The 15,175-nt window shown below is 46.3% G+C and overlaps 1 protein-coding gene across 1 annotated transcript in view; it reads left to right on the forward strand.

Annotated features, from left to right (window-relative positions):
- The window catches only part of LOC144105008 (multidrug resistance-associated protein 1-like), a 156,264-nt gene that overhangs the window by 84,440 nt on the left and 56,649 nt on the right, over positions 1-15,175 (forward strand). Inside the window, exons 18-19 of the mRNA XM_077638229.1 lie at positions 7,668-7,851; positions 10,175-10,391. Coding sequence (XP_077494355.1) covers positions 7,668-7,851; positions 10,175-10,391 — 401 coding nt within the window. The remainder of the gene's footprint in view (positions 1-7,667; positions 7,852-10,174; positions 10,392-15,175) is intronic.

Genomic DNA, 15,175 nt, shown 5'->3' on the forward strand with positions numbered 1-15,175 from the left:
CAAAAAATCCGATGATGTTGTGCAGTTTTTGCTGGACAATGAAAATATTGGTTATGCTTTTTTTAGTGGATGTAGAACATTAGTCCTACTCAGTGCTCAGCATGAACTTTTGAGTGCGGTAAAATCATGCATTGAAGAAAACGATGTAATTTCGTTCCAGAATGCTGCCGGACTTTCCATGGGGAATTTTTAAAATCTGCTGGAACACTACCTTAAGGTCACTTTTATTGTTTTTAATGACCAGCCATTTCTACCGCGGAATGGCATTTGTAATGGTTCATGTGTTGCTCCTGTGCTCTGCGATATAGTTTTAGCTTGTATTGACCGTTCTTTAGAAAATGTTTTCAAAGCATGGAAGATTTTAAAGGTTTTTAGGTACGTTGACGACTTTTTAGTGGTTTTAAAGGCTGACTCTTCCCAGGAGGATACGATTAATGAAGGTTGACGTGATTTTATGCAATACAGACAAGGTCTTGTTTTTACCCACGAAGTACCCCACAGGAATGTTTTGCAGTTTTTAGACATCCAGCTTGAGGTCTGTGAACGCCATACTTGCTGGGAATACCTACCACGAGCAAAGAAGGAACTCTTGCCTTTTAAGTCTGCTCACTCAAAGATCGTGAAAAGGGGCATAGCATCTTCATGTATAGAATCGGCCCTCAGAATATCGTGCGTGCATAAAATGCAAGCACATTTTGATAATCAGGTGTGCCGGCTTTTGGCAGCAGGCTACCCTGTGCCCCTTTTGACAGCTGTGGCTGAGGCCCTGATCCGGAAGGCTAAAACCAGAGTGCCAAAGAAGAGGGCGGCCGAATATGAAACTTGCAGGCCAGTGGTGAGGCCTTACCTACATAAGGTCTCCTACCAACTCAAGAGAGTGGCTAGCAGGCATGGTGTCCCTCTGGCGTTTTCTGCACCGAACAAGCTTTCCAAGTTGTGCTCCCGCACGTGTGGCGATGGAAGGTATGGCTGCCAAATCAGGCATGGGACAACCTTCGTCCCTTGTACCACCAGAGTCATGTATGCTTTCCCACTCTCGTGTGGAAAGACGCACATCGGGCAAACACGGCGCTGCATAAGTGAGCCACTCAGGGAGCATGTGCTAAATGTAAGGAACAAAAGTGACACACCTTGTGTCGCACATTATTACCTGCAGCAATTGTGCACCACGATTCCAAGAAACGGTGATTCTGGGCAGGAGCAGAAACGAACACGCGCGGCTGGCCCTCGAAACATTCCATATTAAGAAAAAAGCTGACGGATGTGTCAGCGATACTTCCATATCACTTTACTCAGCCGAATTGAAGTTTTTGTGCTCGCGTGGTCAGTAATCTCACATGACTGGAATTTTTTTGTTCGCTTGCGCAGGTGTGGAAAAATGTATACAAAGTTTCTCCCGTGTGCGTGGTTCGTCTAATGTTTTGCGCACATCGATCATCTGTGTTTCTTCGTGCACAAACTAGGCCTAACAGAAGTGTTATTTTAGTGCTGTCTGTGTCGATCTTTACTTTCGAAACACGTGTTGGCATTCTGTCAGCAGATTAAAACGTTCCGTATAGAAAGACAACTTAGAGGGAGGAATTTTCTCACAGGCATTTGAAAAATTAGATAATATCGATATAGGCCTGTAGTTACCAATCACGTGCTTGTCTCCGCCTTTAAATGTCAGCCAACTTTGGCAGTCTGCATCAAGAAGCTTTTTGACGTTTGTAATAGGACCTCGCCTACCGATTTTAGGAATCGTTTTTGCAACATTTGTTAGGTAGCCACTGAATGCATTCGCTACTGACGCACCATGGAACCGCTTATCTCCGAGCGTAATTTCTTTCAGTTCATTTTTACCTTCATAAGAACGCAAAATGTTGTTTATAGTCTTCCACAGCCATTTGATGACTCTTCAGAGCGTACTCTAAGAGTTGATTAGAGTACTGATGTTTCGCTTTTCTTGACGAAACCATTCGGTTTATTTCTTTATGTCTTGAAATGCTTAAACTAGGCGCTATCCTTGGATTTGATGAGTTTGTTGTATATTGGTGTTTAATTTCATTCATTTTCAGTAATATATTTGAAAGCGATGGTTTTCTTGCCTTCCTGCTGTTCCTGATGAATTCATAAGGGAAGTGGTCATTGTAAATACGACAGAAGGTCTCAAGAAAAAACCGCACAGGTGGCATCAGGTGAACCGCTTTCATAGGCCTCCAGACAGTCAGTACTCCCAATCGACTGTTTAAATGACCCAAGCTGTTGCAACCTAATCGCACGCCTACGAAACTTTTTTGCTGACGTACATAAAATTTGAAGACTTTTCTAGGGAGAAAAAATATGGCAAAGTGGTCACTGGTGTCACATGTGATCGCTCCTGACAGACCTATCTGGTCGGGTAAACAATTCGATATAAAGTATTCTAAAAATGCGGAACTCGTATCCTTTTCCTCGTGGGGCGATTTGAAATGTATTCAAAACCACTCGATGCTATCACAAAAAGGAGTTCGTTACAGACATTTCAGGTACCTAATAAATCTTTGTTCAGGTCACTTCCCAGAAAAAGCACATACTTGTTATCAATGGCATAGCTGAAAACTTTCTCTAGTGCATAAAGAAATATAGGAACATTTCTAGGCGGAGGGCGATATAGCACAGCAAATATGTAGGACTCATACTGTACACAGAGCATTTCGAGGCACTCATTTAGCAGTTCATTCTGATATTACACACCAGTCAAGACAATCGTCCAGCAGCATGGAAACTCTTCTTCTTTTTACGTCTGGTCGGATAGAAAACTACTTGTTCATAACGGTAACATAATCATAATGCATAAGAAAGGAGAGGCCAAAGACTTAAAAAATTACAGACCCATGAGCTTATTCCCCGTTGCCTGCAAGGTATTCACTAAGGCAGTCAATAATAGAGTCAGGACAACCTTAGACTTCAACCAAACAAAGGATCAGGTAGGCTTTTGTAAAGGATACTTGACAGTAGACCGTGTCCATATTATCAATCAAGGGATAGAAAAATGCGCAGTATATAACCAATCCCTATATATAGCCTTCATTGATTACGAGAAATCATTTGACTCATTCGAAACCTCAGCAGTCATGCAGGGATTGTGAGATCAGGGTGTAGGAGGGCTTTAAGTCAAAATACTGGTAGATATCAATAACGGCTGCAGAGCTACCATAGTCATTCATAAAGCCAGCAATAAAATTCCATTAAGAAAGGGTGTCAGTCAGGGAGACACGATCTTGCCAATGCATTTACCGCCTATTTGCAGGAGGTTTTCAGAGGCCTGTATTGGGGACAGTTGGGGATAAGAGTTAATTGAGAATGCCTTAGTAATCTGCGACTCGCTGATTATATATTGCCTTGCTAAGTCATTCAGGAGATAATAATAATAAAACTTTATTGCGCCAAATATTTAAAAAAATGCACAAAAATCCGGCCTGGCAAAACCTCATAGGGCTTGAGTGGCAGCGCCCGACAGGCAGCGGAACCGCGCAGACATACACACAGGCATAAACGCACATTAAAAATTACGGAACATCAAATTAGTACAGTGGCAAAATGGAAATAGAAAACTCATGTCACACACAAAAAAATCTCATAAGAGTAAATTGCAAGGAAGGAAATCCAAAATGGTGTGACAATACCTCAGATCAGTGCAAAAATACAGCAGTAACCAATGAAATCACAGGATTTACTTGAGAGGTGGTAAAGCATATGTGTGCAACTTCATAAACCCACTAATTAGTGTATCGCAGTTTCTTTTAATTTTGTATTTAGTTTTTGCCCGGCGACAGTCGGAGGTAACCTGTTAACGTAAAAGGGAACGTAATAATTCCTTACTCGCTTTCCATATCTTGTAGACCGTCGGAGAATACAAAAAGGTTCCTTCGGTCGAAGAGATCGTGTGGAAACATACGGAATCTTATAGTCACTAAACCAAAAATGTTTCAGGATATTCGTTTCCATCTAAAGGCGATCAAAATCAGGTAGCGAAAATACCTTAAAGATTCATGTTTAACTGCGCAAAAAAACACGAGGACAGAGAACAAGAAGGCACGATACGGTTAGTTTTTTTTTTGCGCATTTAAACATGAATCCCTCAAACTCGCCCAGTTTTCCGTTATTATTACCTTAAAGAATGTGGGGGTTGAATTGGGGAGATAAGTACGTTCTCCCCACTCAATCGCGGCTGACACGGTTCAAAGCCGCCCGGACCCCACCCCGGGATCGCGTACGCTACCGAGCGCTCGCCGAACACGGCGGGCCTTGCTCTGGGGGAACAAAGGAACGACACATTGGCTGACACAAACAGGCATTTATTGTTACAGAAACAATAACGCCAGCTAGCAACAAGGTACGCTAATGAATCGAGGTCGTCCGACTCACCAGCAAGGTCCCGAGCGAATGTTCGCCCGCGCTAGGGCAAGAGATATAAACTCCGCAGTCCGGACGGGACGAGTACGGGAGCCTGTTTCCCCGTTGGTTCTTCGCCCCGCCGGCGAAGAGCGGAGCCGCGAGCGACGCGTCCGCTTGCGCCGACCATCCCCGCCGAAGCCCCCCTGCCCCCTCTCCCGCGCGCGGGCTTTGGCAGTCTCCGCGCAGCGATGCTGGCGCCCTCTCTTGCCAGTTAATGTAACTCACAAGGGATTGCGCTCAGCCTCGAGGTGAGACCGACGCTGCACGGTGCCTCGCGGGAAAGCAAACTCAGGGGGCTGCAGGGCAGGTCCCCGCAAGACATCATAATTGGAGTGAAGGCCTAAATCATAGCCAATATTTTTAAACAATCTAATTATTTTTGTTTTAAGTACAGCTTTTTTCCTCGTGTTATTAAAGAATGGGACATGCTGCCTGATTCTGTTGTAAATATTAACTCCCTCGATGCCTTTCTAGAATGCCTGAAATCTCACCTGGACCGTAGTACACCAATGTAATAGTTCTGCCTCAGCACATGCGTTTTCTTTACTGTTTCATTTTTCCTTAATGTCTTTTGTGTCGATGTCGTAGTTGTGTAATGTACCTTGTTTTGAATATGTATTTATAAGACTTTCCACTCCTGTAATAGCCTGAGAAAGGGTGACAGTATCAATAAATGAATGAATGAATTAACAAAGATCGTAGAGTTGATCCTGTACTTCCAACGGACTTCACTGTGACCCTAAATAGTTATGCCGTAACGCAGTACGCTATAACTAAGAACGTTTACAATAACTTTGCGTATTGAAAGCGGCATGCAGTACCAAATGTAAGCACACAGGGGACGGTTCGGAGCTTTTTACAAACATGAGATAAGTGATCATTCCATGAAAGAGCACTGTCAAAGTATACTCTTAAATATTTCACTGTAGTTGTATACCTCAGGGGTACAGATTGACATTGAGAACAATCAGATCCGTGCAAGAACAGCTGATGGTTTAAATCTACCTTCTTCATCAGGCTGTGAAAGCATATAACTTGAGTCTTAGAGCTGTTAACTTTGATAAGGTTGTGTGAGAACCAGTTCATAGCAATAGTTGCTACATCTTGAAGAGAAGAAAGTGAGTCAGAGTAGTTCGGCGACTGGGATGCGAAGACCGTATCGTCAGCCTACTGATATAGGCATACAGGCAGTGTTTAAAAGGTCATTCACGTAGACGTTAAATAACAGGGGAATAATCATGGAACCTTGAGGAACACCAGCTTTTATTAGCAAAGAAGCGCTCTTTGCCCGCCCAATCGAGACGTATTGCGTTCTCTGCTGTAAAATTTTTTTCAAAAGCGAAATAAGCACTCCACGGAAGCTTAACCTGGACAGTTTACACTAACACATTGTAACACACGCTGTCAAAAGCTTTGCTGACATCCAGAAACAGTGCACACACTACTTGGTTACGTTCAAAAGCTTGATTTAACATGCCAGAAAAAATCCTCCAAAAGCATTTCCGTCCCCTTACACCATACAACATCATACTGACAAAGTGAGAGGATTTTTGCTTATATGTAAAAAACTTGTCATTTTAAACAGCAGAGGTTTTTTCTAATATTTGGGTAAAACAGGGCAAGACTGAAATAGAACGATAATTCTCATACCTATTATGTGCACCACCTTTGTGAATTCGGGCAATTATTGCAGCTTTCATGTTGACCGCGGGATCATGCCTCTTGAGATGATGCTATTGAACAGCGATAGCAACACGAGTTTAAGTACGTTGAACAAGGTTCACAGATCATCAACTGAAATGCCATCTATTCCCACAGATCTATTGCGTTAAGACCGAAAATAATTGAACTTAGCTCATCCTCACTTAGCAAGGGTGAGTGTGCAGATTAGAGTGTGCTGTGCTTGAGAGTACCAAATAAGGGATGCTGTTGCACACTACCCGAAACTTGGGAGAAAAACTTGTTGAATTCATTAGCTATTTTTTTTTCATCAGTGCCCGAAATACGACACAAAATCTTTTCCGTAATTGCCACGCCTTTTGACCTCTTACATTATTAATCAAAGACCACGTTTTTATAGTATCTGAGCCTGCATTCTTAAAATTGTTAATGTACTCGTTTAGCCCGACGAATCATTGCATTTACTTTTTTCTTGCAACCTTAAACTTTGAACTGAAAAACAAGATCAGTGAGTTAGACAGGCAGAGCAGAACAGTGGGACCAAAAATTCATACGCAGAAAGCCAAATAATGTTAAAACGCAACAACAGTTTACAGTTGGTAGCCAGGGGCTGGAAGAGGTAAGGGATTACGTCTGCTTAGGGAAGATAGTGACCACAGATATGAATCAAGAGAGGGAAATAACTAGAAGATTAAGACTGGGGTGGAGCGCATTTGGGAGGTTCCTTCAGATCATGGACGGCAGTTTGCCAATATCCCTCAAGAGAAAAGTATACAACAGCTGTATCTTATCGGTACTCACCTATGGAGCAGAAACGTGTAGGCTAACGCTAAGGGTTCAGCTTAAGTTAAGAAGAACGCAGCGAGCTATGGGAAGAAAAATGATACGTCTAACGTTAAGAAAACCGGAAGAGGGCAAAGTGGGTGAGGGAACAGACGTGGGTTAATGACATCCTAGTCGAAATCAAGAGGAAGAAATGGGCTTGGGCAGGGCATGCAACGCGAAGACAAGACAACCGGTGGTCCTTAAGCGTAACCGAGTGGATTCCAAGAGAAGGCAAGCGTAGCAGGGGGTCGCAGAAACTAAGGTGGGTGGATGAGATTAAGAAGTTTGCGGGGATACGGTGGCTGCAACTGTGAAAGGACAGGGTTAATTGCCCTGCAGTGGGCGTAGTCAGGCTGATGATGATGATTTGGCATTCATAGCAAGGGAACGATGCCCAATTGGTATGAGTTGTTCTAGAGCCCTCTGACACCTTCGTGCTTCATAACCTACAGTGTTTCCCTGTCATGCATCAGCCAAATGACAAGTGTCATGCCAGATGCCTCTCAGTACTCCATTGCTGTTGTATCTTCATATGGCCCCTCGCTTCATTATCGCGACATCTCTTCGCTCTTTTGCCCTGAAGTCTGCTCGTGGTTTTCGATATATTTCTGTCCTTCGTTTGCCCGTACTGCGAGATATTTTTATTCTGCCACTCTGGGTGCCCTATGGTCTTCCATTGTGAGCACCGCCTAGAAGAGTGCGCCGCCTACCGTGATGACTTGTTCCTACCCGTGCACACGCAGGCAGTACTCGAGGATGAGTGCCAACGAAAGCGCCGCCACATCGCACACTCGGCGCCGCACTTCGTCGATCCGCAGCACTGGCGAGAAGTTCGTCTGCATCAAGGGCAAACCAGACAGGACAGCAAAGGCGTCGATGGCTGCCAGAGCCAGGCTGACCGAGGCAGAGGGCGCCCAAGTGGGCTCGGTGAGCTGAAACACCCGATTTCGGCTAGCTGCACCGAGAGAAAAGAGCAACGGCAGGAGCCGACGTACACTTTTAAAGGCGCAGATACACGCGTTAAAATGCACTAGCCAGGATGCACCGTCCTTGCCACAAAGAAACTTTTACCATTTCCCGTGCTATCAGGACCATTTTCGCCATCCAGGCGAGGGTAGTGATGGGGCAGCTAAACGTCGTGCAGGGCATCCGCAGCGCTACCGTCTTGTCTCTATAGAACACTCTGTCTCTATAGAGACTCTATAGAAAAAACCTACTAAAAGTGTCTGGGCATTAATCGACAGATTGTCTATAGACTGTCTATAAGTTTTGTCAATACAATGTCTTTGGATATCACTGACGGAAAGTATAGGCAGCCAATAGAGTGCGTAAAGAAATTTTTCTAAGGGTTAAGGCAGCCTGGTTACTTTTGGCGAAAACGGCACATGACACACAATCTGCAAAGGAGAGGCCAAATTAAACACGAACTAGCTGACGTGCGCAAGCAACCGCTACCTTCATTCATCGGCGCTTTCCTTCGACACTGAATGTGATTTGCATAGAATTCCTTGTGTGCGATCGAAGCAAGGTGCAGTTAAACTGTTCGCGTTGTGGTTTTTGAACGCGCAGCAAATCTCGCGATGTCCAGGTGCGGCTACATCCGTCCTAACCCGACTTTAAGGAAAACTGAGGAGAACCCTCCATACAATTTAAAATACTATCTTTTGGCTTTCTGTTTCTGTGTATAGACGTTTGTTTGGAAGCAAAATGTGTATTCATTGCCGAAAAATCCGGAGTTGGAAATGGTACATTTCTCTCGCCGTTCCATTAAAAATGCTGTCATGGATGATGACATCCAAATAACTATGGGCTCCGTGATTGGTGATTAGAAGCGTTCTTTTTTTCTTTTCTAGCTTGCAAAAGCTCAGTTTCAAGCGGGTATGCGTTTTTGTCATTACGAAGCGCCACTCAGTTGCAGTAGGCCAACCTCAGCTTGTCATCGCAGTTCCTTTAATATTATTACGGGACGGCAAGCCGAATAAATGATTACAGATGGCGATGATATGATTTAATGGCCGCGGGCCTGGCACGACAGCTCCTGCCCGCGCCACTGCCCGCTTCATCGTCTTCTAGTTCGTCACATGACTTGGGGCCACCGATCAATCGTCCCGATCGCACGATCTAGAAGAATGGCAGTGGCGATAAAAAGCAGGACTCGACGATGGGCGTGGCGGACGGGATGAGCAGAGTAGAGAAGACGAAGGGCTGGCCGTCACGATGAAAGAGATGAGCAGATAATGAGCGGGTGAAGTCAGGTGCACGATGACTGAGGAGCCGCCGCTCGCCGGAAGCCAACGCCGAGGCCCGTGGACTCACCCAACAGCAGGGCTGGGGTGATGTGTTATGTATGGGTGGGTGGTCAGTAGGGTCTCGGGTCAGTGGCATCGTAGGTCGTCGTGTCTTCTGTGCTCTCATGTGTCGGCGGTCAGTGGGGTCTCAGATCAGTGGCGGCGGTTTTGGATCAGTGCGGTCGTAGTCATGTCGTCGTGTCTTCGGGTCGGGGCTCGGGGCGGGGTGGAGGAGTGTGGCGGCGTCGGGGCGCATCTGGCAGCTGGACAATGCCAGGAGGTGCGAAACTACTAGAACTCCATAAAAGACACCGGCGGACAGCAGGCTCTTAAACTTCCGGACAAGGATGATGAAGCTACCCGCACCTCTACTAAATGTTACGTGATGGCAAGTCGAAGAACTAGACGGGATGACAGATTGCGATGATATGATTTAAAACCATCGGGCTTGGCACGAGTGCTCGTGGCCGCGCCACTGCCCGCTTCATCGTCTTCTGGTTCGTCCAATATGTTTCGAATACTAAAAAAGAATTTGCAAAAAGTGAATAAATGAATTGCTGTGTATGAACAGAAACACTTCCGTTGTTAACCATAAAGCCCATCAGGGATGAAACTGGCCATAGGCTCGCGAACGAGCCACATGTTGCCGCTGTCAAACGACGCTCTGCTCATAACGCCGTGGTCCTGGGTTCTATCGACGAGCGCATGTTAAATTTGAAAACCCAACCGTACTGCCTGAAGACGGCGGAAGGAACGCTGGGCGCGCTTCGTGCTACATCTGCACCGAAATATCACCGACAGCGCCCGTGCGTCGTGTGGGACGCATTGTACAAGTTCTCGCATTGGTTCTAACTGGGAGTCTGGAGCAGCGCTCTCTTCTCATCAATGAGAAGGAAGCTATTGAACGAGCGGGAGCCGTAAGTGCGGTGACAGTGTTCTCCTTTTCCATTCGCTGCGTACAGGTCAAGTGGTGGGTGTACCTGGCATACATCAAGGCCATGGGCAAGTGGCTGACGGTAGTCACCTTCATCTCTTACGTCATCTCACACGGCTTCAACATCATGGGCAGCTACTGGCTCAGCCTGTGGAGCAACGACGCGCTCGACCCTGTGCTGGCCACCGACCCGGAGCAGCGAAACTACCGCCTCGGAATGTACGCCATGTACGGCATCGTCGAGAGTGAGTGCTGTGGCCACCCCGCATTGCTCATTCCATGGCTTATTCAGTCTCCGCTTTGAGGCGCCCTAAGGAACGCCGCCAGGGGGAGCTTGAACTTTGTGGTGCGGAACTTGGAGGTACAAAGAAAGATCAAGGTTCGTTTATGATAGCTAATCGAAATATTGAAAGAAAAGTGATAATATGAGAGCTAAAGTGATCAGCGTGGACTGAAAAAATGGCGGCTCTAAAACTCAACCTGGCTGTCTCCCTGTCCTGTCTTCCTCGTCTTTGTTGTGTCTTCTTTGTGTGCGCTAAAAATAATTATGAGAATGGACCAAATAGCCCCACGACGCATATTACTGGAATACTCAACCTGGCTGAAGATAAATAAGGAAGTAATTTTTTTTTTTGGGGGGGGGGAGTGGGGAGAGTAGGGTTTGAAGGGGCATGCGGAACAAAAAAAACCGATGCGTTTTAGGTGAACAGCGGATTATAATACAAGGGAAGCGCAGAGAAGGGTTGTGCACAGCTGGAAAGACAACATTAGGAAATATGTTGGGATAAGGCAAGCCTGTTTAGCGCCGAACAGAGGTGAGCAGATGTCTAAGCAGGGGCCTTTCTTCCGATCTGTCTGGTGATGAAATTAACTACGCTGCCAACGTATGTAGGCGCTGTCGTTTTATCCACGCACTGTGTTTGCACTTCACAGATCAGCGAAAAAAAAAAGATTCGAATAATTTCTGTTCCACACATTGCGCCGCCTGCTTCCTCTAAATTGCCAACTTCGTTTAGTAGCAATTTTGCAGATATGTGCACGCAGAAGCAGCCAGCCCCCATGAACTTCTCGTCCCTAGGATGTTTCAAAATAAACGGTAAAATAAAAATATTGTTAACACGGCAGAAAACAGCGCGTCCTGTATCCGTCTATACGCGCTGTTTTCTGCCATGTTTAATGTTCTAACTCCAGAATGCTACCGTAAAATTGCAGCTGCAGAATCGTGTATTTACACGATTCTGCATCTAGGAAACAAACAAAATTGCGATCAACAGAAATCAGGAGAAATAAACTCAAATACGGCATGCTATAGATATAAACTACAATATTAATTATGTGGGAAAAAGCAGAAGCATGAGGCAGAATTCACCTGTGTTGCTTTCCTGCGTGCTTTTCTTTTGCCTTTACTGAGTACAGGCGAATAGCAACCTCTGCCTCCCGATTCTTGGCCGATTCCCCCAGTGTGGGTATCTGCCATCTTTTGAAAGGCTAACGACGACGACGACAACACCTCCACCACCACCAACAACAACAAAGAACAAACAACAACCACTACTAGTAGTACTGCTTCTTCTTCTACTACTACTACTACTACTACTACTACTACTACTACTACTACTACTACTACTACTACTACTACTACTACTACTACTACAACAACAGCAACAACTACAACAACCTGAGCTGGAAGACTATTCCGGTCGGATGCCTTGACAGGGGAAATAAGTATCTGAAGCAATCTTTACAAATTCGTTCTAATTGAATGTGTTCGTGAGGACGTAGACGTGTCTCCGCTTTATTTATTCACTGTTCTCTCTTGACATGAACTAAATTATTTATGACACTGTAGCAGCGCCCTCTCTGGATGTTTGGAGCGGCCCAAAAAGATGAAGCTTGCTCTGGGGTGAATTTTCTCCTGTTTGGATCTGCACCAATCCCTGGCCAATCCCCCACCGGAGGTATGTGCCATCGCTTTTGAGGCACCAACAGCAACAACAACACCAGCAGCAGCGACGAGAAGCTGTTTGGTTGCGGCTAAGTTCCAGGTGGTGCTGCGTTTGCTCTTGAATTTCTGCTTGGTTTCCTGCTTTCTTTTCCAGTTTTTCAGGGTGACTGAACGCGGGAACGTGGGCTCATGTCCACAAACTCTCCAGGCCAGGGGAGCTCCCCCTGGTCGGCCTGTTTCTCCCCTGATGAGTTGCCACTTGATTGTTTCTTCCGTGGCGGAGTAATTAAGCAGCATAACGGTTGCTTTGGTTCCTGCGGATGGGGTCTCAATCAGACTTAATAACCCCGAGGCTGTACAGGCAGCTCTGAAGTCTACTAGCCCGCACTACATGCGGATCACTGATGTCCGGCAGTTCGGCCGCGGCGGGATCGTTAGCAGATGGCCAGACCAGGCATGATTGGCAGACCTACTCGCGTTCGCCTCCTTCGCCAATCATCCTGTGAGCGCGTTCATACTTCCTTATCTGGCGTGTTCTAAAGCGCTAGTCCACGGTGTAGACACATGGCTCAGCGCGTCTGAGACGCTAGAGAAACTAGCTTTGGCTGGCGTGATCGCCATTCAGCGCTGCAGCCGAACAGTGGACGGGACGAAGGCTCCAACCGAAACAGGTATAGCTACGCTTGCGGAACCCATTTGAGGTCACGGTGTGGCCATTGATCTTTTGGGTAAATCAGTTTTCATCTGGGCCCCTACAGTGCCGCAATTGGTGGATGTTTGGCCATAGTGCCAAAGGCCTGTAAATCGAGTTTTCGTTGGTGCACGTGCGGGGAGAACCATAACCCCGCTAGGTGTTATTCTGAGAACGAGAAGTGTTGTTTGTGTGGTGGTGGCCACTCAGAAAGTCATTGTGACTGTCCAGCGCAGGCTGAATATCTTAGTGCTGGAGTTAATTGACAAGCGCAGGTGCACAAGACGAGAGGAATTTGCAGCTATCAAGGATAGGGCACCTGGCTATTCCATTGTGGCCGCGCGGCATGCAACTGTTGTGGACTCCACCTTATCGCAAGCGATAGCTGCGGCGGTGGAGAAAGCCCTGGCGAGCGCCATGTATCGTATATTAAAGAATCTATCTGCTTGCATTTCGCAAGTAATGGCACCCCAGATGTCCAATTTGTTGCATGCATCCACTGCTCCTCTTTGTGGCACAATCTCAATCTTTGGTTGCTCCTCCTCTAACTTCTGTGCCCGTGGTTACTCAGATCAGAGCTTTTGTCTATTCCTTCAACCAGATATACAAATCAAATGAGGCAGAAGAATCACCTGTAGACTGTGTTGGCATGGAGGCTGAGATGCGAGTTCAAAAGCGCAGTGGGTCTCCACTAGGTGCTGCTGGTCCGTCTTGCCCTCTGATGAAGACGAAAAGGAATCACCCCAAGTCTACTCCCAAAGCCACTATTTTGCAACAGGCGGTCGCCGCTGCGGCTCTTTCGGCAAAATAGGGCTGCTGAAAGTGTTGCAGTGGAACTATCGATCAATTCTTTCCTCTTCAACTGATATAATTTGTTTAACCAATTAATTAACTCCAGATTGAATTGCTCTTCAGGAACTTGGCTCACAAAAGGTTCAAGGTAAAATCTAAAAATTTCTCGCTCTTTCAGGCTAGATCGGCCGACAAGAGGTAGCGGCCTGCGGTTCGTATCCTCAAAATTTTGCCATAGGGCAAATGTATCATTTCAATATATGGACAGTCAGTGCGAAATTCAGGCTGTTGATCTGAATCTTCCAGGTTACCAACCATTCACTCTATCTAATGTATATTTACCCACAGGTGTGCATGACATTCGGTCTCTAGACTCGTTTTTATGTAGTTGCAGGGCATAAGCTTTAATTGTTGGGGCTCCAATTCGCATCATGTTTCGTTGGTGTTTAGAACAGATCGCTGCGGTCCCCGCTTGTGGGACTTAATAGCAGAAAAAGAGGAGCACTCGCCAAAAAGAAAAAAACGGAAAACAAAGACGTTTCGGGGCCCGTACGGGTCCCTTGTTCACAATGGCAGCGGATGGGCGAAGGTGGTTACTTATGTACGGTGCAGGTGACGTAATGAGCATGCGTAGATCTCAGGAAGATTACCCCTCGTTCGGTTTAATACATATGGTGTCGTTTGGATGTGAAGTGATTCTAGAAGTAAACGGGACGATAAATACTTCTCCGTCGCGATGACTGAGGCGTTGTTCCAATCGATGGCTTGGGATGCAACTTTGGCGACGTCATTTTGATGTTGTTTTATGCGCCTGATAAAATTGCCTGATTCGCCGATGTACGCAGCTTTGCAGTCCTTGCAGGGGATCCTGTACACCACTCCGGAGAATCTGTTTCTTTCAACCCGGTCTTTAACTCTGACAAGTTTTTGCTTCAGCTTACTTGGTGGCGCGTGGGCGATATGGACATTGTAGCCCTTGAAGACCCTGGCTAAGGCCTCACTCATTCCTGGAGCGTAGGGGATGTTTGCTCGCTTGCTTTTCTTGGTGGCCGTTGTTTCCGCGTTTCGACGTGAACAGCGGCGTTCTGCAGTGATTATCATATTTTTCGGGTACCCGTTGTTGGCAAGATCCTTCCTCACAATTTTTAGTTCGGATCTGAATGTCCTCGGGCTTGAACAAAGGCGGAAAGTGCGGCCGAAAAGTGCAGATGCAACAGAGCGTTTATGTGCGACAGGGCGTGCCGAATGAAAACTCAGGTACCGACCAGTGTGAGTGGGCTTGCTACCCGGTACACGCTGGTTGCGAGCCCATTGCTTGTTCTTTGCACAAGCACATCCAGGAAGGGAATGGCTCCATTCTGTTGTTCTTCTTTGGTGAATAGAATTGTCGGCTGAAAGGAGTTCAGGTGCTCAAGGAAATGGCTTGCATCCGGTCGGCGAATCACACAAAAACAGTCATCGACGTACCGGAGAAACAGTTTAGGGGCTGGATGAAATGAACCAAGTGCCTCTGCTTCAATGCGTCCAAGAACAATGTTTGCGCACACGACGGAGACGGAAGCACCCATGGCTGTGCCAAAAAGTTGTTTGTAGTGTTGCTT

The sequence above is a fragment of the Amblyomma americanum genome, chromosome 9 (assembly GCF_052857255.1).
Source record: "Amblyomma americanum isolate KBUSLIRL-KWMA chromosome 9, ASM5285725v1, whole genome shotgun sequence".
NCBI lineage: Eukaryota > Metazoa > Arthropoda > Arachnida > Ixodida > Ixodidae > Amblyomma > Amblyomma americanum.